Below are 26,092 nucleotides of genomic sequence, written 5' to 3'. Positions count from 1 at the left end.
TTTATAGAAGTAACTGCTGTTAATGTATTAAAATATATTATTTTATAAAAAAGTAGCTGCTGTTAATGTATTAAGATATATTATTTTATAAAAAAAAAAGTAGCTACTGTTAATATATTATAATATATTATTTTATGAAAAGTAGCTACTGTTAATATATTAGCATTTATTATTTTATATAAGTGGTTGGTGTTAATGTATTAAAATATATTATTTTATAGAAGTAACTGCTGTTAATGTATTAAAATATATTATTTTATAAAAAAAGTAGCTGCTGTTAATGTATTAAAATATATTATTTTATAAAAAAAGTAGCTGCTGTTAATGTATTAAAATATATTATTTTATAAAAAAAGTAGCTGCTGTTAATGTATTAAAATATATTATTTTATAAAAAAAAAGTAACTGCTGTTAATGTATCATAATATATTATTTCATAAAAAGTAGCTACTGTTAATATATTATAATATATTATTTTATGAAAAGTAGCTACTGTTAATATATTAGCATTTATTATTTTATAGAAGTGGTTGGTGTTAATGTATGAAATATATTATTTTGTAGAAGTAGCTGCTCTTCATGTATTAAAATATATTCTTTTATAGAAATAGTTGTTATTATTCTATGAAAATATATTTTATAGATGTTAAAGGTGTTAATGTATGAAGATGTGTTATTGTATAAATGCAGCTGGTACTTTCTCAACATGTTTTGAATGTTTTTTTAACAGTAAGCAGAAGTACAGAAGCGTGAGGTAAAGACACGCTGGTGACGGACAGGACAGGTACATGTGAGGTAACGAGGAGGAGTTCATGAATACTTGACAATCCCTCCAATCTTCTCGGGGGACTGCAGTTTTTTTTTTTTTTTATCTCACTCTCCGGTTTCCTCCTGAGGCCACGATTCTCCCTGTTCTCCTGATTTCTTCTAACTTAGTTCTAATAAGCTGTTTGTGGCCCGTTCAGTGTGTCTGCTGCACTCACTGAGGAGGACTGAATATGGAAACACATTCAGAAAGTAATTCATGTTTTTTTACATAAAGCTTCAAAGAAAAGTGGAAAATGCTAAATATGATTTTAATACTCATCACAGATTCATACTACAAGATGAGTTATTGTGCATTGTTTCTGAGAACTAAAGGGAAAATTAAAGTTGTTTCACATAAACATTCATGTAACTAATCATGTGTTATTTTTATTTTTTCACCATAATGTAGGAAACACAATCCTTGAATCTCAAATGTTTCATGGTTGGACAACGTAACCACTGCAGGTCTGCAGGTTGACAGGTCTGAACACATGTCACAGAGTCTGGACAAAGCAATCTATATTTGGTTGTTTGGCTTTTTACACATTCCTGAACAGTGGATTCATACTTTTCCATTCACTGTCCTGCAGTTTGATTAGAACTGCAGTGTTGTTTTGTCTCTGGACTTTGCTGTTAATGTAACTTTGAGTTCTCCTGCAGACACAAGAAGACGGACAGTTTAAAAAGATTTCATGAACTCGCTTTAGGTGAAATCATATTTTGTGTCATGTCAGCATAGATGAGTTTTAGGACTTCGGGCAGATAAAAATGTTGTAACCTCCCCAGATTCTCCTCAGAAACCTTCAGGACACAGAGCCTGTGTCTCTGTGTCCCGGGCTATCTGGGGTGGGTGGAGTGGACGGGTGGGTGGGGCCAGATGGACGATGTTGTTCTGGGTGGGATGAAAGAGGCGTGAAGGAGGCGCAGCCAGCCAACTGCTCAGGGTCATGTGAGGGTTGAAAGAGAGAGAGGCAGGGCGACTGACGGCATCAACAACACACACACACACACACACACACACACACACACACACAGTCCCTAACACCAACATTATTAACTAAACAAACACTGTGAAGACACGTCGAGTGTCACTGACAAAGTGTCCTCGTTGTGTGACTGTTCGGAGGAGTTCTTTACGTTTATCTGTTGAGCACAGTGGAGCTCGTCCGTCAGTCACACTGAGGCCACTTCTGTGTCATCGTTGCTCCAGTTTAGATGTGAAAGGTGAGAACAGTTACTGTCCCACAGTGATGAACGACCGTCACGACTTTCGATTATTTTCATAATCCATTAACTGCAGTGTGTCTTCTCTAAACCAGCAGATTAATCACATTTTTGATATTCTAAGTGAAGGTGCTGATGGAAGACGTTGGGCCATTTGTTGATTTGTACCTTTTGGAATTCAAACTGTTCAAACTTGCAGCACTGAACATGTCTGACAGGTTGAATACTCACAACATTTTATCTCAGCCACGATCTGCAGACACACACCAGTTTGTGTTGATGTTTGTTGTTCAGAGCTTTGAGACATCTACGTGGATTTAAAGAAGAACGCGTACGAGAGATGGATTGACAATGAAGTCCAGGCCTTGTTGAGTGTTTAAGGCCTGCTAAAATGTCCATGTGAAATAGCCATCACTTTTTCATATGTCAGTGGAAGGCAGACCACAATAAGCTGAAGGCGCCCTTGAGTTTCTTGAAAAGTAGTTCCTGGGACTGGTTCCCAGTCATTTAGGAGTTCTGATACCAGAGCTTCGGTTCAGAAAGATGTCTGATGTATCCCTGAGTGTCTTTTAATGTTTGAGAGCACCAGATGAGCTGTGATGAGATGTCTATATTACAGTTTTTTCCAATTGCTAAAACACAATTTTGCAAACTAGGCTGGTTTTATCAAAATACTGAATACAATTAACCCCTAACCCCTAAACCAAACACCAAACTGCAAAACACCTCATATATCCTGCAAAATGATGCACTGCAACCAAAACTACATAAAGCATTATCAAAATCAAACTTTTGCACCAAATGTCACACACTGCATTCATTTTACCAGATGTGTGTCTAACCAGCTACACACTGTTGGACATAATGAAAAGCACTCTCATCTTCAGAATGCTTTGCCATAATATTAAAATAGTTCAAATTGTAGAGAATTCTTCAGATTGTTCACATGCACAGAAATATTTGCAGATACACACACATGCTGCTGAAACATTTAGTTTTTTATTCTTCACCAAACAAGTCAGTCCAACATGTGCACAGCAGATAAATTTACATTGGAGTGAACACAAAAATGCTCACAGAACCGTAAACATACGAAAAATAAAACTGCAGAAACAGAATGTGACCCTGAGAGGAAGCTCTCTCTGTCAGCCTATCAGGGTCAGCTCATGGCTGATGACATCATCAACTCAGGTCGCTCTGATTTCATCTGAAAGTTGTTCTTCTTTGGCCATGAGCTCCTCTACCAGCTCCACCTCTCACTCTTCCTCCCCCTCTCATTCTAACCCACTCTTCCTCTTCCTCTTCCTCTCTCTGCAACATCTTCCATTGTTGTAAAAAAAGGTGTTCACCTGTGGTCTGTTAGTGCTGACTTCCTGATTGAAGTGGCAACAATTACAGTAATAATTGTTTGGCCAGGTGGCACACATAGTGGCCAGTGAGCTCATGTAGTGTCATTTTTACTGACAGTGTCTGTTTTGAAATGGCAAACATGCCTGATTGTTGTGTCTGATGCAGAGAATCTTGTTCAGGGCATTTCAAAAGTGGCATGTTGAATTGCAAAATGTGTGTAAATCAGAAAATGTGTTTAAAGTGTTGGAGACTTGAGAAGAGGTTTAATCTCTGTGTGTCAGGTTAAATATTTGTGCTATGCATGTTGTGTTAGTCTGTTAGCAACTGGAAGTGATAATAGCCAAAGAACATCTCATCAGATCTGATCTGGGTGCAGTGCGACCAAATAAAATGTTGCACTGTATCTTTCTGCAGTCCACAGATACCTTAAATGTGTGCATGTCAGATTTACCATACCAACATTTCTACATGACGCGTCCTATCACTTTCACATTACATGTGTATGAGCAGACTTTCATGTCAGGAGGTGGATGATGAGTGGCTGCTGGGAGAGTTTGGCTGCCAAGCAGGTGACCACAGATCCTAAAGACACTTCAACATTTGTGAGTGTGAAACCACTGAAGAGCTTGAGGCAAAAAATAAATAAATAAAAACAACAACACAGGCTTTTTTAGCCAAGACAGAATGTTTTCTTAAATGTAACAAAAATTGTTTTAACATATCCATCATTGCAGAGACATACATTTGATTGGTTTGGTATAGATGCTTACATGTTTTCATATTATAGACAGTTAATTATTACATTGTCTGCATCCGAATCTGTATGTATGTCTGAGTACAGAGACTAATTCAGCTTGGGGCTGGAGATGGAGCCTCTTCAAATAAAGATTCTAGAGCAGCTATTTGGTCAAGTCAATCTACTAGATCGTGTTACAGATGTAGATCTACTTTTGTCAGAAAGAATCAACACTCAGAGCGTCTTTATCTGCACCTAAGTACATTTTCAACCACACCTCACACACAGATGGGCAGATGTGATAAAGACCTTCTACTTTTGGACTATTTCACCACCAAGCCTCTCAAATCTACAGCTCCTAACCTCTCCGAATGATATCACATCTGCCTGCTGAAACCTGCAGTCCTGCAGTCTGGATGGGGAACACAATACAACGGCTGCTGGGAGAAAGTCTCACCACTGTGTCGCTACGCCCTCTCACACTGACAGAGGGAGAGGGAGACATCAATCTTTCACTAATTCCTTCAAGTGTGAAAGGGTCCTTGTTGTCTCAGCCAAAGGGGGAAGATGGTCCGGGCCAGAGGCATTGAGTGAGGGGAGGGCATGGAGGAGGATGGGAGGAAAGGGCCTACCCACCACAGAGATTCTTCCTTTTGGGTCCCCCACCTCAACCCTGTGGCCGACACCCCCGGACAGCCGACCAGATGGCAGCAGCTTTACCCAACAAAGACTATCTAATTAGGGGTACAATAGAGAGAAAGGGGGGCTGGCTGTGTCCTGATGGACGGCACGCAAGACGGAGAACAGCCAGGCAGGCCGCCTGAGACCAAAGCGAGTCAATACGTACCTACAACCCCCATCCACACACACACACACACACACACACACACACACACCCTTAACACACACTCACTTACGCCCCCCTGGCAGTAATATAGGGGGCTATGACTTTATTACCCCTCATTAACACAAATTAGACCACTTGAGCCTCCCTGAATGGCGATGACAAATTGAATTAAGTGTTTGGAAACAAGTCAATCCCCACCCCTGGCCAGGCTGCGACCATATTGCATTAACATTCATTGAAGGGTGGGTGTGTGAGAGTGTGAGTGAGTGGGGCAATAAAAAAAAAAAAAAAAAAAAGCTGAGCTATTATTTAGAGGTAGGTGGAGTTTTTTATAGGACTGAATGGTTCAGTTCCTTTGTAAATGTTCTGGATCCTCCTGGCTGTGTTGAGTTAACTGAGGAGGATTCAGACTTCCAACATTTCACAATGAGATTATCCATATTTGTTAATATGATAAGTCCAGCATAATTCCTCAACTTAAGAAGTAACATGCACTTTGACATGACCACATTTAATGTTTACTGGTGGAAAATATCCTCTCACCGAGATGCTTCTGCATGGAAAGAGATATTCTGAATATGTTTTCACAGAACGTAAATTAAAACAATATTCTGATAAGAGATGTAAGGTTAGAGTTTCAGCTGAAGTAGGTTTAGATATGATGCAGTAATATCTTGTGTCCTCTCTGTGATAAGGTGTGTAAACAGTACACTTTAGTCAGTCATCTCACCAAAGATTAAAAGGAAATGAAAAGTTTCACACACATCCAGACATATCTTTGACTGCGGGAGCTGGACTTTACAATGTGAGCATGTAGAAAACATGTGTTATCTTTGGTTTCCATCTGAAGGTTGTGTGTGTGGTGTGAGCCCCAGCTCCTGGTGTCATTAACCTCTTCATCTGGCTGCTGTGGACACAAGTGAAACTAAGATACAACATATGTTTAATACTCTTTCTCTTTAGCTTCTCATTACAGGATGCATGTCTGTCATGTGATGATGGTGACATGTTTCTCTGTGGAATATTTAAATACATCAAACCTCTCCTATTTTCTACTTATTTGGTTGCAGTTATATAGTTACTGTATACTTAGTTACTGTATACAAATATACTTACTTTATACTTAGTTACTGTATACAAATATACTTACTGTATACTTAGTTACTGTATACTCAAGCTTTTGGTTGAGTCCGATGAAAACAAATGTTAAGATGTTCACATCATTTCTTTTTACAGATAGACTGAAGCAAAGGTAAGACAGCTGATCTGTGTGCAGGTCTTGCTTCAGTGCTGCAGTGATAGTTCAACACTGATCTCTGTCCTGATGTCCACAGTGTCAGTGTCAGTGTGAACACATCCACACAGTGACGCTCCCCTCTCAGCTTGTTCCTGGACTCTATTGTCTCCACTTGGACAAAGCGTTCGCTTGAGTTTCTCTCTTGAAGGTGAGAGAAGACTGACATCTAGTGGCAGCTGGTGAGATTACACTTTGCTGCTCGGTAGAAGAACAAAATCAACCTGAGAAGTCAGCAGGGAAGGACAGGAAGTGATTATCGGAGTGAACTAAAGATGGAAAAATGCTGATGAGGAGTTATCAGTGACACAGATGTGTCATTATGTGCTGCAGTCTGTAACATCTGTGTGGCTGCTTTGAGAATCTTTACAGTCCAGCAGCAGACTGAGTTTGTGACTACATCATTTACCATCATTCAGTAGCTTAATGAGCTACACACGATCTTGTTCATGGTCTTTGGCTTTGTGTTCTTTTTGTGAACATAGACCTACAGAGCGTATACACTCATGCTCTCAAACACACATCATGAATGCTGCTAAAGTTTGCATCCTGCTCCAGATCTCAGATGTTAGAAGTTGGCTGTGAAACAAAAGAAAGGCTGATTTCCTCCCTCGCTTTTATTCCCAACAGCTGGTTTATTTCAAACACTCTCTGACGTCTCTCAGAGCACAATCACACCAAATTCAGATCAGACGTGGTAATAAAGTTACTTATGTTCAGAGCGAGCCTCTTCTCCTCCAACTACACTCAGTTTACATGCTGACAGCTGGTGACATCACTTTTTTGCTCTTTTGATGGAAGAGGATGGAAATTATCACTTTATCCGTCTACATCTTTCATACACTATAACCAGCATCATCATGAGTTGACTGATATTAAAGACAAAGACATCTGTCTCTAATCCCATCAGCTGAGGTTTTATCATCTTACCTGACATGACACTGCAAAGACTGAATCAGGATTCATTCATGATTCAGCTGAAGCCACAGAGCTTGACTGGATGTAGATGCTGGAGGAGATGCAATCCAAAGAGAGATTCCTGATTCTCTGCTGGCTGAGCTAAAGGGGCTGTAGGCAGAAAACGAGCCATTACAAACCCTGGAATGGCACTAAGTAGAGTGCATACCTCCACCAAGACTTAGACTTAGACAACTTTATTAATCCTTTGGGGAGGTTCCCCGCTATGTTACACACATAGAGGATCAAGAAAGAATAAACACCAAGTACCCGGCACATATATAAAGATATAAAATGAATATATACACATAAACTGTATGTTGTGCCCAACAGTCCCCTTTAATTCAACCTAATCTAGTATTAAACTCATTGGACCTGTATCACATTTTAACCTCCCACCGAGACACCAACAACAATATGAAAGAGCACCTTATCTCACAATGTTGAAGGTACTATTTGTAAGAAAGACTGATTTGTGAGTCAGCCACCATCATCAAGTGCCAGTTTTTGATGAGTTGGGAATGAGACTAAAAATACACTTTTCTTACAAATCACCTTTAAAGAAAGTGTGAAAAAAAAATCCTGGATTCATCTTGATCCACGCTAAAAGTTATTGGGGTCTATCCCGGGCCAAGATCCATCTTCCATCCAAGTTTCCTAGAAATGTGTTTCGTAGTTTTTGAGTAATCCGGCTGACAAACCAACAAACAGACAGACCTGAGGTCATACACAGGAGGGTGGAGCAGCTGGTGGAAAAGTTAACATGTGATTATAATGTCATGAGACGATTCAAATAGATTTTGAAAAAGGTTGTGAATCCAAAATTGAGTAATTAACTCCAACAAATCATTAACTACAATTGCAACTGATAGAGTGCATACCTCCACCTAGGCCAGTGACTGATTGGGACAACAAGCTGCCCCAGTGTTTGTGGCAGACTGGCCCTATTTTCAAACCCGTCAATACAGACTCCATCCAGATGTTAACACAAAGAGGAGAAGATACAATCATAGGTGATTTTAGGCTCTTTGTAGTAGCGCTCAAGCACCTAAACACCTGCATGTACAGCTGACAAGTTCTCCAGAAAGATCTGCCCACAAGAAACCATCTCTTTATCCAGATCTGCACCAAAAGTTACTGGACTCTATCCAGGGCTGAGACACATCCTCCAAGTTTCATAGACACCCGTCAGCCTGATCTGTCCAACAGACAGACAGACAGACAGACAGACAGACAGACAGACAAACAGACAAACAGACAGAGCCTCCTTGGCAGAGGTAACAAACACAAAGGTGTAGCTGTTACTGGAAATGTTACATTTGATCAGTACCTAAAGACGTGATTGAATTGATTGAACTACAGCTGAATTATGAGGTCACACTGATAGATAGATAGATAGATAGATAGATAGATAGATAGATAGATAGATAGATAGATAGATAGATAGATAGATAGATAGATAGATAGATAGATAGATAGATAGATAGATAGATAGATAGTTAGTTCAGGTAAGTGTCTTCCTTGAGAAGTGGTATCAACAATCAAACACTAGATGGTGCTATTGGTAATAGATACACAACACTGTTCATCACAGATCATATGAATCATTGTCATGAGCTCAACTGACTGTACTGTCAGTCACATCAGTGTCTGACCTACAGTATGTTTGTATTGTTTTGAGTGAAGTTTAGCAGCATTAACATCCACACGTGAGGAACTATTCATATATTTGAAGCTGGAACTGTTTTAAAGTCACTTGCTGAAAGTTTAAATTAGGTTCCAAAGCTGGCAGCTCACTCACATCGAACACTGTGTCATCAAATCAAACATGTAAGTCAAACTTCACATCACAATGTTATGAACTGCAAATGATGTGCAAAGAAAACATCCTGTAATGTGAGTAGAGAGGTGGCTTTAAAATGCTAACTCTTGTTTCTGATCATTATCCTGATCAAAACATGAACTCACAAATCTTATCTTAACTTATCTTCATCCTGAGCCTGTTAGGTAATTTATTAGGTGACGGAAAAGGAAACAGAATCCACAAGAAGCGGTGCTGAAGAACTGGATGCTGCTGTGGCTACAGGACACATCCCACAGATCATGCTCCTGATCAGTCACAGAAACTAAAGGGAGAGCAGAGTGAACCAAGAAAAGCACAATAAAAAGATAGGGTAGATTTATATTCATTTCACAGAAGTTCAGTATTTTGTAATGAGGCTCATTTACAGCTTCATCAGCAGTGTTACACCCGCAAACGTAATAACTGCCCACAAACGTAATAAACCACAAACGTAATACAAATCTGCAGCTTTGAATGTAATAATCCCGCAAATGTAATAAATTTCCCACAAACGTAACAAAATTTGCCTACTGCAAACGTAATACTGAATTTCCTGCAAATGTAATAACTATTACATTTGCAGGAAATTATTACATATGTGGGAAAGTGAAAATCTGTAAATGTAATAACTTCCCACAAATGTAATATGAGACAAAATAATGATCTTTGTGGTTGTTGTTGTTTATTTGTTTACTTATAAACCTGCCAATAGTGACTGAATGTTGACAAGCAACCCGCAGGTCAGGTGGGGCAGGTCAGAAAGTGACAGAGCAGTGTTCTAAGTTATTAATAACACACACACACACACACACACACACACACACACACACACACAGGTCATGCTCATAATTTTAAGGGCTATGGCTACAAGCCTATGCTGGTGGCTTATGAGAGCCAATGTTTGAACCATTTAATGTCTGCATATCAAAGGCCGGGGCTGCACAGTGGCCCAGTGGTTAGCACTGCTGCCTCACAGCTAGAAGATCCGCGGTTTGCGTCCCGGTTGGGACGCCTGGGATCTTTCTGTGTGGAGTTTGCATGTTCTCCCTGTGCAGCGTAGGTTTTCACCGGGTACTCCGGCTTCCTCCCACAGTCCAAAAACATACTGAGGTTAATTGATTATTCTAAATTGTCCGTAGGTGTGAATGAGAGTGTGCCTGGTTGTTTGTCTCTATGTGTAGCCCTGTGATAGACTGGCGACCTGTCCAGGGTGTCCCTGCCTTCGCCCTAAGTCAGCTGGGATAGGCTCCAGCGCCCCCGCGACCCTGCAGAGGATTAAGCGGCGTACACATAATGTACAGATAATGGATGGATGGATGGATATCAAAAGCCAAAAACTTGAATAGATAGTCCATTCTTTGAAGTAGGCCTAATGAAAACATTTGTCAAGATTTAAGACTGGTCCATGTTCTTTTTGATAGTAACATGGACCAAGACTGTCTGAACACTGACAATTAAAGACTTGCAAATAAATAATGACTGTAACTTAAATTAATCTACCATTGTGAATGCAGGAAAGTGAGCAGGCTCTAGGGGTGATTGCACTGTTCTTTTAAGGAGAAGTACTTTTGGTCAAGCAACTTTTTCCTATCGAGCGGCAAATTCTTGGAACTCCACACCAAGTGCCTGATCTACCCACTATTGCTTCATTTTCCAAGCATCTTAAACTCAGGTTTATAAGTAAACAAATAAACAACAACAACCACAAAGATCATTATTTTGTCTCATATTACATTTGTGGGAAGTTATTACATTTACAGATTTTCACTTTCCCACATATGTAATAATTTCCTGCAAATGTAATAGTTATTACATTTGCAGGAAATTCAGTATTACGTTTGCAGTAGGCAAATTTTATTACGTTTGTGGGAAATTTATTACATTTGCGGGATTATTACATTCAAAGCTGCAGATTTGTATTACGTTTGTGGTTTATTACGTTTGTGGGCAGTTATTACGTTTGCGGGTGTAACAAGCAGCACTCAGTTGTCCAGTGTCACCTAACCTAAACTCTAAAACCCACCGGATCTCACTCAGAATCATTCTGCTGCTGCACCACTGAGGCTCTTTGTGTGTGTCACATCTGGGAGTGTAGTTGCATGAATTCCTGTCTACAGGGAAGCTGAAGGGTTTCGTCCTCCCAGATGAAGTTGCTCTTGCAGCCTTTGGGTTGTGCTGTTGCACCACCACCCTGCACCTCTGTACAGTACAAGCTGTCGAGGTCTTGTTTGTGTTCTGACTGGCCCGGTATCCACCTGGAAGTGGTACAAAAGCACAGTTGTGCAGGAAGCTTTTGCAATTTCCTCCCTCTTGCGTCACAAACGCATTACTGTGCCTCTCACCCAAACCACAACCACATGAGACCCGGTGCAGCGCTGGAATTTTCCCACTGACAAAAACACATTAACTGTGCCGAGCTTCCAACTGACTGGATGGTTGGGCCGAGCTGTGGCTGTGATCCTTCAGTGAATGAGCCTCTTCTTAGCAGCACCTGTCGTGTTTATTGGAACAGATTGAGAACAGTGTGTGTCTCTTATACTTTTTTACCTGAATCACATTTGGGTGTCTGTAAAGCATTTTTTATTTCCAGGGATGTTCTGGACTTTGTCCTCCACTCACCTCTCAGATATTCAGTGTCAGCCTGCCGTGTTGTGCATCGTTCCATCTCTTCTATGTTTCTTCTGTTCGTTCATGCTCTATTCCTACGTTTTTAATACTACGATTGCTTGTTGGCTTATTTTTGTGGATTATATGAGTTTTGTAAGACCATAGAGGTTTTCTTAATCTCACCTGAACCATTTGCTTCTTTTCTTTTGTGCTAAATAAATGAAATGATATAAAAAGAATGATGTACTGTGGTAGTGATTGTTCAAATTCAAAGAAAGAAACATTCAAGAAAATGTAAAAAATTAAAAAGTGACAGACTATTAATGGAATATGTCTTATTTCTCCTCACAATCAAGATTAGTCAGCTTTAACCTCAACCGCTGAGAAAATACTGCAAAAATTGGGTGATGAAAAATGTCAGAAGCATGAACATCATTTCCCTCACTGTCCCCTGCAATCACATGTAAATAAAATAAAAGCTCTGGCAGTGACTCACAACAGGTTTCATGAATCCTGATACTTCAGTAGTGCTGATACACTGCAGAGCTCTGCCTCTGAGCATTAGAGAACAACAGTGTATGTCATTTAAATAAAGCAGCTGGTATTGCAGGATAGCGTTCACTGAACAGTTTGGTTGAACCGTGAGCAGAGACGCTATCGATTTACTCGCACCTACAGAGAAATAAATCTTGTAAGCTCCTCTGACACCTATAGCAGTGCTTTCATTGGTCTCCCCCAGAAACAATCTGGAGTGAATGGGAAAAGACCACCCTCTGGCACTTTTAATCCTCTGCATTATTAAATAAGAAAAGATAGAAAACAGATCAATTTACCACTTGGACATTGATCAATGCAGCAACATGCTCACAAAAAGAAAAGAAACAACCCTGGGCCATTTTACTGAACATTTTGTCTACTAGAATTAACAAATTGTGGCTCATGAACAAGTCAGTAGGTGAAAAGAAACTGAGTGGTGACGAACACCTGTCGCTGATCTACACCCATCGGAAACTGACACAGGTGTCACAGGTGGAGTTATTCTGTGCTCAGGTGTTTGCTGGAGGCATTCTGGGAAGTCAAGGAGCTCGAGAGACTCCAAACAATCAAGTGTGTCCTTCTCCCACTTACAGTCATGTACTAATGAACAGTATGCCTCTGGAACACATACTCTTTTATAGAGCATAGCAATACAGCATTGTAATACAGCATAGTAATACAGTATAATAATACAGTATAGTAATACAATATTATAATACAGCATTGTAATACAGCATGGTAATACAGTATAATAATACAGTATAATAATACAGCATAGTAATACAGTATAGTAATACAGTATAATAATATAGTATAGTAATACAGTATAATAATACTGCATAGTAATACAGTATAGTAATACAGTATAGTAATACAGCATAATAATACAGTATAATAATACAGCATAGTAATACAGTATAATAATACAGTATAGTAATACAGCATAATAATACAGCATAGTAATACAGTATAATAATACAGTATAGTAATACAGTATTATAATACAGCATGGTAATACAGTATACTAATACAGTATAGTAATACAGTATAGTAATACAGTATTATAATACAGCATGGTAATACAGTATACTAATACAGTATAGTAATACAGTATTATAATACAGTATTATAGTACAGCATAGTAATACAGTATAGTAATACAGTATAATAATACAGCATAGTAATACAGTATAATAATACAGCATAGTAATACACCATAGTAATACAGTATAATAATACAGCATAGTAATACAGTATAATAATACAGTATAGTAATACAGTATAATAATACAGCATAGTAATACAGTATAATAATACAGTATAGTAATACAGTATAGTAATACAGCATAATAATACAGCATAGTAATACAGTATAATGATACAGTATAGTAATACAGCATAGTAATACAGCATAATAATACAGTATAATAATACAGTATAGTAATACAGTATTATAATACAGCATGGTAATACAGTATACTAATACAGTATAGTAATACAGTATTATAGTACAGCATTATAATACACCATAGTAATACAGTATAATAATACAGCATAGTAATACAGTATAGTAATACAGTATAGTAATACAGTATAATAATACAGTATAATAATACAGTATAGTAATACAGTATAATAATACAGTATAGTAATACAGTATAATAATACAGCATAGTAATACAGTATAGTAATACAGTATAATAATACAGCATAGTAATACAGTATAGTAATACAGTATAGTAATACAGTATAATAATACAGTATAATAATACAGTATAGTAATACAGTATAATAATACAGTATAGTAATACAGTATAATAATACAGCATAGTAATACAGTATAGTAATACAGTATAATAATACAGTATAGCAATACAGCATAGTAATACAGTATAGTAATACAGTATAGTAATACAGTATAATAATACAGTATAGTAATACAGTATTATAATACAGTATAATAATACAGTATAGTAATACAGCATAGTAATACAGCATAGTAATACAGTATAATAATACAGTATAGTAATACAGTATAGTAATACAGTATAATAATACAGTATAGTAATACAGTATTATAATACAGTATAATAATACAGTATAATAATACAGCATAGTAATACAGCATAATAATACAGTATAATAATACAGTATAATAATACAGTATAGTAATACAGTATAGTAATACAGTGTAATAATACAGTTTAATAATACAGTATAGTAATACAGTATAATAATACAGTATAGTAATACAGTATAGTAATACAGTATAATAATACAGTATAGTAATACAGTATAATAATACAGTATAGTAATACAGTATAATAATACAGTATAATAATACAGTATAGTAATACAGTATAGTATGAAGAAATCATTCATGACAGGAAATGATCTACTTACCTGTGATCAGTGTCTGCAGCCATCAGTTGCTCCTCTGTCTCTGTAGTGCACTTTATCTTCAGACAGCTCACAGATTCATCACGTTGATTTCATGAGCTGCATTCTGACATATTAAAGTAATCTTTTCCCATCTGACTAAACTACATACTTACAAACTGCTCAGAATGAGTTTGCTGTGCAGAATTCAGACACAGTCCCCGTCTTTACAGTTAGTCAGAGAAGAAAGCGTATTGTAGTAGTGTACTTTCATTTTGTAATAGGAAATGACAAAGCTACAGAAACATCCTGCTGCTGCACCAGGAACTGAAGCATCATCAGGATCATATCATTGTGTGGAATGTTTATGTGATGTTTGTGTGTTATTACACCATACAAACATACGTGATATAATAAGAAGCAGCACGTGGCTGGGTGGTTAGCACAGCTTCCTCACAGCAGGTCTGGTGGGTTGAGTAACACTGGGGCAGGCCTTTCTGTGCACATGGGTTTAAGTACCATGTATTCTCATATGTGATCTTCTTCCTTTTGTCTTGTTTTGAATAACTATCTTATCAAATCAAATATCAAATACACCTGATATCATAATGTGATAATATAACATGAGTATATTTTGTTATAACATGAGAAACATCTTATTATAACAATAAGCTTTTCACAGTGTAAAGTGATTCTGAGGATGTTTTCTGCAGGAGAAGACTTCTGTACAAACACTCGGTTGTTTTAATGTGCAGATGGACCTTTTTTACACTCAAAATCCAACCAGACCTGCTTTAACTGGCAGCAGACAGCTGAAGAGCATTGGCACAGTCTTAAGGCTATAGAATAATGACAACGTCTGCCTTTAGATCAGCTCCCAATAAACCTCACTTCATAAGGTGTAATAAGTAAAACTAAAACAGGTATATAGACACCAGTAGTGAAGTATGGAAGCAACTTCAATGCAGCTCAAGCATTGAACTGAGGCTGAACTCCTGCACACCTTGTTCTAGTTAAATCAATTTATATCACAGAGGTAACCCATCTCTCACACTGGGCTCCTTCATCTAACCCTGCTGCAGCACAATGTCCACATCAGTCCTTTAGTCATGTCTTCATGATGTCTAAATAAAATGTACATGTACATTAAGTTTTCTTTTCAAAATGTGATTCAAATAAATGGCTTGAAATGGGCACTTGGCCACCATGCGAGGGTTAAAGATGGTTTCCTCTTTACCTCGCTCCACACAGTGACTTTCACGCTTGGCTGCTGTCCAATTTTATCTCCAGGAGTTGCTAGGCGACAGGAACATTGCAAGTGTACTCTGGGAAATGTTGGGACCAATACAATAATCCTGCAGATCTGTAACTTATCATGTGTTTTCAACATTATTATCACATGGGTCAGTGAAAAAGCAGCATGCTATGAAAATGTGCTGTTTCAGTGTGGCAGCAGTTTATGGCGGCCGACGGTAACGCTGCAGAGAGGACGCCATCTTAAACTGACACTGAGGTCACTTAAAGTTCAGAGAAAATCACAGCCAACACTGTAAGGCTCAAAAAATCATCTTGTAAACTGCAGAAGTTTAACTCTTTCATGTAGCAGCACTGATGTTGAATTAATGATTCTCATTCTCTCAAGTCAATTTAACAGCAACGACTCACGACTGCTGCAGAGCACTAACTTACACTTTATCACCTGCCAGAGGGGATCCTGTGATAACTACTCAGCACCTGACTGATAACGCTGCCCTTTAATTAAAATGTTTTTTTTTCTCAATAATCTTTTTATTAAAAGAGAAACTTGCGAGAGGAGTGATGAATGTCTACAAATGTTTTTTCTTACTTCTCCTGTGAATGCTGCAGAGCAGCAGTAGAGGAGAACAACATGATGTTCCTTAGAGTGTGAAGTCTAAGTGGCACGAAGAGGTAAGGCTGAAACCAACTGAACACACCTCGTCTCACCCTCCTCTATGGTGGAACATCTCTAGAGTCTGTGTTTGTTCGCTCTGGGCTACTGTAGAAACATGGAGGTGGAACATGAACCCGCTCACTCTGTAGCCTCAGCACAATGTAAAGAAACCACAACACTTCTTATTTTCAGGTGATTATATAGAAATGTCTTTAAATGGGACTGTATTAAATATTAATACATTGTATTTTATTATGTTAGATCAGCATTAGATTATTATGACTGACTGTTTTGTAGGAATGCATCTAATGATTATTGTCATTACGGATTTATTTGCTGTTTTTTTTATTATTATTATTAATCAACTGATTGTTTGGTTTGTAAAAATGATTTGTGAAAATAATTTGTCCAAATGTTGATTTGTTTGTCCCACCAATAGTTCAAAACTGATGATTAAATATAAATTAAAACTGATGAAAGTAAAAGCAGCAGAGCCGAGTGTGTGTGTGTGTGTGTGTGTGTGTGTGTGTGTGCGTGTGTGTGTGTGTGTGCGTGTGTGTGTGTGTGTGTGTGTGTGTGTGTGTGTGTGTGTGCGTACGTGCGTACGTGCGTGTGTGCGTGCGGGCGTGCGTGCGTGCGTGTGTGTGTGTTGGAAGCGGCTGCAGTACATCTACTACAAACGTTCAGTCATCCCACTGGCACTTGGTCCGGCCTGTGTAATATGACACTGGGATGGTTCGGTGTCAGCCCTGAGCTTCAGCCGTTGGCAAACAACAAAACACTAAGTGTAAGTGTAACACTAAGTACTCCTCTGCGACCCTCTGTGTGGATGAAGAAGCTAAGTTTAGTTAGTTCTCGATAGAGATTTGATAGCTGTTATTCATTCAGGCTGTCTCACTATCATGCATATTCCTCAGCTGTGAGCAGTCGCCACCATCAGCAGACTGAAGAATCGGACAGATTAAAGATGCTTCAGACTCGATGCTTGTGGGGCCACGCAGGGCTGGACTCTCCTCCTGCATCTTTAACATTGTGGAATTGGGGAGAGAAGAGTCCGACTACATGTGCAACTTTTCCAAGTAATCATATTTCGACCAGCACAGCTGTTTCCTCCAGTGAGCGGTTTGAGCTCGTCTCTCACCTGTCTTTCTTTCTGTTTGTATAGCGAGTGCAGCATCATGACTAATAAATCCCTCCAAAAGAATAAACAGGAAATTATATTTTTGTTGACTTTGTAGTTGTAGCTGACTGGCACACTTGGGGTTGTATGTCCTGTTATGTTACGTGGCCTCGATTATCTCTGCAGACAGAGAGTGTGGTGGTCGCATGCAACCCTGGAGCAGGATGAAGGGTAGCACATAGAAACACTGCGTCACTGCTGCAGTTCAGGACGTAGCAACAAAGAGCATCTAGTATATGAGAAGTAAATATAAGACATAATTCCATTCTTCCTGTTCCTTTCAGCAGAAATCTTCATCAGAGCCTGCAGAGACCTCTTATCCACATAAGACACCATCGTTTGGAAGGCAACTGGAGGAAACTGAATTCCTGAAAACTATAAATACCAAGAGGCAAAGATATGAACAGAAAACAACTCCCCTGCTGCTTTGTATTATTTCTGTGACTGCCTAAGGATGTGCCAATAACAGCCAGGCTGTGATTGAACAGACAGACAAGTGTTTGTCCTGAATGCAGAAAACATGTTAAGAAGAAGGGACCTGGTACTCATTGACTAAACACTGAGATTATTTGCAGCGCAGATCTTCTATGGATTCACACCTGTGACTTGGAAGATTATTTCAGCTGACAGTGTGTCTGCAGCAGTGAAACAGCCACTGAGAAATAAGCTGATCATGATGTGAAAGAAACGTAATAACCTGTCTCCCTAACTTAAACAGCAACCAGTTTTGGGTTCAAATGAATCTTTTGTGAAATTTTGATTACAGCATCAAAGCTGAAATCTGCCCTGGGAGGGACGGAGCTGTTATCACACCGGACAGTCAGGCATGTCGACAGAGAGTTCAATAACACCACACTGGTCATTACGATTCCTTCCACATCAGCAACTTCGAATAACACTCAACACAGGAAGTGTCACAGAACAGGTAGGAATGTTTTTTATAGTACCTGTAATCACCACAGGGGGCGCCACCATGTTGAAAATGCATCTCTTTAAGGGCTTTCCTTCCAATTTTAAAATCCAACCTGCACCAGATCAACAATAAGCCACCGGATGTGAGGGCTGAAGATGCTCTCCTCTCCTCTCACTCTGTGGATGACTTTCATGCTCAGCTGCTGGCCAGTTTTATCCCCAGGTGGATGTTGCTAGGCGACAGGAGCATCCTCACTACGAGAGTCTTCTGGGGAAATGATGAGGCCCGTAAATGAAATCTGCCAATCTGTAACCTATTATCAGCCCTCCACACTGTTACCATGTGGGTCAATGAAAGAGAGGGATGTTATGCAAATGTGTCATCAGGTCATTTAGCCGAGTCATTTCAGTATTTGCTTGGTCCTGCCTGGAGGAGCAGCACAGGTCTGAACTTCGACTCGATGATACCCACCACTGAGACCAGTGGTGCAGTTTTTTTTTGTTTTGTTTTGTTTTTTATATTTTTCAGTCATCTTTATTTGAGAGCAACTGATCTAAGAATATTTTAAAACCTGGCAGCACAGAGGCTATGCTTGCTGCAACAATACAGACGACTGTACATCATTGTTCTAAATGTTTTCTGGGAACTGAGGAACTGACAAATGAAATGTCCAGATCTCTAAACTATTATCATTTTAATAAGCCTTACTGCTATTATATGGATCCATGGAGAAGGAGAATGCTTTTGAAATGGCCCGTTGTTTGATTTAGTCAGTTTGCATGACTGTAGTGCTTTAAAAGAAGGCATTCAGCAAACTTATAGCATAGTTGCATAGCATGAGAGACAACACGTCCATCTAAAATCTGAGACCCGAGTTTTATAACAGGTCACAGCCGTCATCCTCAGACTGAAAACTCCTCTGGTGATCTGTGGCAGTGATTCCTAGGGGCACCAGGTGAGAGATGGAAAGACTTTGGGGTGGCTCAGCTATCAATAATCATTTATTTTTTTACATTCTTAAATATCATTTTTATGTATCTAATTTTTGATTGTAATTCAGAGATATACTGTACATCCAGAATTTGTGTTGAAGATGAAAATGAAAATGATTTTTATCATCAAAAAACTCTCCAAACTGTCTCCAGTGTTGTGCTGAGACAACAGGAAACAGTTCATCAAGTCAAGAACCTCATTAGAGTCAAAGTTTCAGACTTTCAAAGAACCTGTATTGGAAATTGACAAAAAAAAAAAAAAAAAACTATGATTTCAACAACCAGAAAAATGCTGAACATTGAATCTGATAATTAGTCGGGCTGATAATGGGTCTACAGATAGTACACAGCATATTCCAACACAAAACATGATTTACTTTTACTTTTGCTACTTGAGTATATTTCTTACCAGAAGATTTCTCTTGATATTTCAGTGCAGTTAATATCAGTCATGTACAGATACATACAGATGACTTGCACTGTTACCAAGGTAATATTTCATATCTTTACTTTAGGTTCTCTGCCTTTTGCAACACTGCGTAAAAGTAATAAATAATTGGTTGAAACGTCCAAATTCATCTACTCCAAATGATCAGCAGGTGAGACGATCAGTCGGATGCAAATGTAAAAATATAAACTGGCTCAATACATTTTTGACGCTCTGGGCGAACCTCACCTGGAGTCAACACCTGAGCATCAGTGCTGCCCTTTGATTAAAACACCTTCCTCACTCATCTCTTCTTTTTGTAAACTTACACTATATGGCAGAAGGTTTTGCTGATATTGCCCATGTTGACCACCGATTTTAAAAAGAGAGTCTTTCATGTGCCGTTGTTAGTGTCTGTTCAGTATTTTTGCTGTCGTGTTGTTTCTCTGGTCTTCAGTATATAATACACACAGTATATAAAAGAATGCAGAGCGGTTAGTTACTAAATGATGGACTGTATTTACAGACTCTTCCATGGATCAACCACAGACGCTGTTTTTTCTCTGCGCCGATCTTTTATTGAGCCGACTCATAAAGACTAATGGTAGAGTAAAGAAGAGAACCTGAGCCTGAGCCCATCTGATGGGGCTCCACTGGCACATCGGACTAAAAGGCTGGGAACCACTGATCTACTGTAACTATGTGGCACTTTAATGAGGAAATATCCAGCATAGCCACTGATATGTTGAGAATTAATGAATCCTCTAAATCACATTAACAGCAAAGACTAACTAATGCTGCAGAGCACAAGCTAAATGTTAACCAGCTGCCAGAGGGAATCCTGGAGCTTCAGTCTTGGTGATAACTACCTGGAGTCAACACCTGAGCGTCAGCGCTGCCCTTCGATTAAAACAGTTACACGTCGTGGCAGAAGATCTTTCCCCACATCTCATCTTGAAACAAACTTTGCTCTTCTGTCAAGCTCTGTAGAGACTTGTTGTGTACACATAATGTATACTGCATCACAAACAGCCAGCTAAGACAGAGTACATGATCATGAAAGACACATATCTCATAAATGGTGCAACTAAATAGATTATATGGGCCCTGTCTGCAGAGTGGCTAATGGAGGCTGTGGCGTAGAGGGAATAAGACCTGTTAGCTGACTGTGTTTGCATGAAATACTAGCCCGCCAGGCTTTTTCACCACTGTTCTAACTGAGATAAATCCCTGTTGCACTTAGTAGTCATCCATTTTTAATGCTGCTGCCTCAGCTGGAGAGATGCATGAAGACAGAGGAGGGGGGATGGAGAGGAGGGAGGAACAGCCTAGGTGTGGATGACACCAGGCGGATGCCTCGGGCTTAAGTACGTACATACAGTCGACTTGATGTGCTCTTGTACTGTACGCTCAGCATCAGCCACAATTATGAATGTCTGGGGTTGTTTTGCTGCTGAGACAGTAAAGTCATTCATGAACTCGTCCTGGTTTATCTCTATTTATTGTTCCTTCATTGCTGCAGTAAGCTCTCACAGCTGCACAACTGCGCATTGCTCTGACTTTTTCCCCAAAAATAAGATGCAGCAGCAAAGCTTGCTGCCTGTTTCGAGCCCCTTTAATATGTCCTCAGCAGCCATTCCACAGATGGCAGGTGGAGAAGGCCGGGAGGGCCTGCTATTCAATCCACTTCAGTGCAAACATGATCCATTTCAATGGCGAGGCATAAGCCAAGACATTCTTGTGTGGGCAGACCTCCCTAAACAACCATGGCACTGTGTTTGTCCTTCAGAAACAAATCTTTGAGATGCCAGAGCAGCAGATCAGTTTGAGTTTGTCCAAAAGCAAAAGGTTAAAGGGACGTTTTTTCTCTGTTCAGTGTGTTGTGGTGTGTACGAGAGCTCAACTGTGTGTGAGTCAGTCAGTTAGCAGGGACGTTCCCGTCAATGTGTTTAATTTAATCAGCCCACTTTCAAATCACTAAATCGCATCATTTTAGACTCCTGCGAATGTTTCTGCTTAAAGAGGCACCATGTAGTTTTGGAGAAGTAATTCAAACTCTGATCTTTAATATTTCCAGTAATAATGAGGTAATAAAACAAACTCAGACATATTAATTTTTTCTGTAAGTGAATAAACCAGCTGCTCTCAGAGGAGAAGTAAGTCCAAGAACACTGTTTGAAGCTAGAAAGGTGGCAGGGTCCGCCACACATAAACAAAGCAAAACAGTGTGAAGTTGTGTTGTCCTTTGAGTCAGTGGAGCTGAACTCTTCACAGAGCGCCTTTAAAACGGGTTCATGAACCAGCTGAAGAACACGACCACGTAGATCCACGTATTTGATAAGTTTTTATTTCTCTAGTGGAATCATATGTTGTTATTCTGCACAGCAGCATACAGGAAAATTGTGGTAAAATATAAATAACAAAGTTCAACAGTGTTTCTTTTTCTATTATTCATTTAATCAAAAACCTCTGTTAAAAGTGGCACATTTCTGTCCGCCGCGTGTAATCTGCACTCTGTGGCACACTCTCCAGGATGTCACATCAACAAAGTATGGGAATAATCATTATGTACAGACAATCACCTTTTGGTGAGCATTGCTTATAGCTTCTTGGAAATTCACTTCCGTCATGTTAAATGCAACAAAATGAAAATACAATTATGTTATACAAAGATCAAAAATACTATCAAAACCCTTATTATAAATGGCAGCACTATATCAATAAACTGCTGTTGACATTTTACATGTAAGTACAAAATCCTGTTGAGGTAGCGCCCTCTGAAGTCACTTGTAATGTTAAAATACTGAATAAACATCACGTTATATACAATACAGCAAATCTCTCTTCTTTCTTCAATGCAATGAATTCCTTTGGTAAACAAAACTGTCAGACATGTGCAGTCCTGCAAGTGACACTTTTAGCATACATTCACCACATTTTTGCATCTTTTTTTTGGGATTCTTCAGAAAAAGAAATTACGGGATACCGGGATGTTGTTGCTGACTAACATTCATTCTGCTATTTTTCAGCCCCACACTGGGAGCGACAGGATGTCACAGAGCAGACTGCCCATGAAGAGGCTCTCTGGTGAAAACACTGTCAGGCAGAACCGAAACAAACACCAGAGACCGAGAGAGAGAGAGAGAGAGAGACCTGACAGAGAAAGAAATCCAGTGTGTCGCCCTTATTTGGGAATGTAAACATAAGAAAATGTCGGCTATCTCTCATTTCTGACCGCTGGAGTCAGATCTCATCACATAGGATTGGAGAAAGAGGTTTGGCTTGGCAACAATTGATTATAATGTTCCCCGGAGAACACGAGCTCCAAACAGAGGCCACATTGTCTGTGTTTTCTTTTTTTTCTTCCCGCCTGCAGATTGAATGTCAACTTTAGGAGCAAGTCGGAAAATATGTTGTGGAGATTTTTGGGCAGGCAGATGGATGAAGAGTTGCTCCTCCAGTCAGACACAAGTACTCATCAATGACACATTCTTCAGCTTCTTTAATGGCAAACATAACTTTGGTTTTCTAAGACGAGAAAAGAAAAAAATCATGGCGAGCTTAGCTCACCGTACAAAAATACTTGGTAGAAATATGACATTCATCCCCTTTAGCCAATGTCAGTGTGTTTCCCTACATGACCAAAATACTTTATCTTAACACCTATTCACACTTTGTTGTGATTATTGATACAGGTCTTTATATGCACACGCTCAAATGACTACAAACTAGCAAGAAAAATAAATCCGATGTATAAAGCATAAAATTATTCTATGTGGATAAAAGAACTATAAAAATATAAGAGATCTTAGAGAGAAAAGAAAAGATCAAATCAATGTGTTTATGAAACTGGATAAAGGCTCGAGCCGAAATCAAAACAGTCATCTGGAAATTGTTCAGTGCAATTCATTTTACTTTACAGTCATGTCTGCTCAGAATATCTTCATCCTCTTACCCCCCACAGCCCTCCCTCCCTTCAGTGGTCGCTGGGATGGCTGGTCTTTTGACAGTGGACAGTATTTTATCGTGTGGGCATTGTCCCCGTTGGCACTGCACAGGGGACAAGTGTAAGCCCTCAGGATCGGGCACACGACCCTCCCATCCGGAGTCTTCAGGACGTGAGAGCCGTACACCTCCTCAGGAGCTCCGTTATTTCGGCAGAAGACGCAGATTTTGGGCTCCTGCTTGCTCCTTGAAGCGGGTTTGCGCATCTTCCTCTCCATACCGAACAGATCGAACCCCGCGAAGCTCCCCCCGAAGCCCACCTCTCGCTCCGGCTGGACGCCGAGCTGGTTGTGGAAGGGGCTCAGTATGGAGAAACGCTCCTTCAAGTCCAGTATGGAGGCCGGCGGGGGGCTCCCGGACGGGCAGCAGCAGTCCATGTGCCCGCTCTCTCCAACGCCGCCCGCGATTACGCACGGACACGCCGGGGAATCGTCCAAGCCCAGGGTCGCTTTCAGGGACTCGGTGATGGAGTTGGGGTTCTGGGGAATGCTGAGCTTATTATTCTTCGTAACCAACGTCGTCAGCCCGAGATAGTCGTTCCAGAAATTAAAAGTATAGTCATATGGGCTGCGCGCGTTCAAATAGTTGTGATTCAGAAATTCCATGGCCACTTCTGGTCGTTCTGCTTGCGATCAAAAAGGTGAAACAACCAGCGTAATCCGTAAAGTCTTTGTAGCCAGAGCTCGTCTCCAGGACTGGTTCATGCACGTCGATGTGGTCTCCAGTGTTCCTGTTATGTTTGAGCGTCCTGCAAACAGGCTTTCTGGTTATAAGGACCAGGAGGGCGGGGCGCTCTCCCTTCAAAACCAAGTTTGTGATCAGGTTGAAAGCGGACCCCCCTTTCTTCACAGCCACATTTGGACAGACTTGTTTTCTTGCGGGCAGGCGCTTTGTCGACCTCAATCATCATTCAGGCGCTTGTGGATTCAGGCAATTTTTTCAAACAAGTACCGGTAGTTAGTAGTTAATGATTCGGGCAAGTGCGCAGAGGAGTCGTTCCGCGCACAAAGCCTTTACTGTAGTTAATGACATTATTTCAGCGTGACTGCTGATCAATTAGAGGAGGGGAGCGCGGCTCTTTGTTCCCTTCTTGGTAGTAAAACATTACAATTCCGCATGTTTCGTGAGTCAACATCGTTGATCACTGGCGTGAAATACCTCCAACGCCAACTCGCACACTCGCTGCGCACATTAACCCCTTGTGTGCCAAGAGAGCAGAGGCCTTTGTTCCAGACAGCAGCCATCATATCACTGCGCAGGGAGGAATTATCTGTGCTCATGCGTCCGACCATGTTCACATTTAATCAAGATGAGACAAACGTCTTAAACAGTCCCTCACGTGTCCATGTTTAGTGGACAGGGCCTTATCAATTAAAAACACACAATATCATGTGTAGATCATTTTCTTACTTTTTTGCAAAATAAAGAATGTTTTTCCTCATAAATGCACATTCCCTCAGCTGGGACACCAGCCTGTAAACATACTGAACATGTATCTCCACTGTCTGCATGGACTGTTAGAGAGCTGGATTTACATGCAGATTATTATTATTATTATTATTATTATTATTATTATTATTATTGTCCTAGTTAGAATCAAAGGTTTGTTTACTTCCAGAGACCTAAACTTAGTAAACAAACCATGTGTTCAGCTGTCACGTGCTTTCATAAGGTCCAGTCAGAACAGCAGCTCAGTGCTGACGTCAACACAGCAGCCTTGCCTTCAACAGGGGGCAGCACAGTGCAAACTGCCTGTCTCTCCTCCTCCTCCTCCTCCCCCACCCCTCCTCCTCTTCTCCTCCTCTCTGTGAAGGAGGCTGCAGACACAGCCTGCTGTCATGAAGGCCACAGGCTGGAAGATAGAAGTCACCATGATGTTCACAGGCCACATGTCATCAGTCGTTTGGAGAGAGGAGCACACAAACAAGCCGTGCAGACAGAATCACTGGAATTAGGACTTGAATAATGTACATAATATAAAATATACATCTGGAGTCTGCACCACTAATGTAAAGCTATAGAACAAACAAGCATTTTATGGCATATGTGTAGGGTTGTTAAAGGGTAAGTTCACCCAAATTA

The 26,092-nt window shown here is 39.8% G+C and overlaps 1 protein-coding gene across 1 annotated transcript; it reads right to left on the bottom strand.

The window, feature by feature from the left end:
- Positions 1-22,336: 22,336 nt before the first annotated feature.
- nanos1 (nanos homolog 1) lies at positions 22,337-25,262 on the bottom strand. Its single transcript, XM_037078236.1, has one exon. It carries the CDS (start codon positions 24,613-24,615, stop codon positions 23,938-23,940), a length of 678 nt encoding a protein of 225 aa, XP_036934131.1. The 5' UTR covers positions 24,616-25,262; the 3' UTR covers positions 22,337-23,937.
- Between the last annotated feature and the right edge of the window lie 830 nt (positions 25,263-26,092).

This window comes from Acanthopagrus latus, chromosome 18 (assembly GCF_904848185.1).
Source record: "Acanthopagrus latus isolate v.2019 chromosome 18, fAcaLat1.1, whole genome shotgun sequence".
NCBI lineage: Eukaryota > Metazoa > Chordata > Actinopteri > Spariformes > Sparidae > Acanthopagrus > Acanthopagrus latus.
Note: the sequence above shows the minus strand (reverse complement) of the source record. Positions and strands in the feature narration are given on the sequence as shown.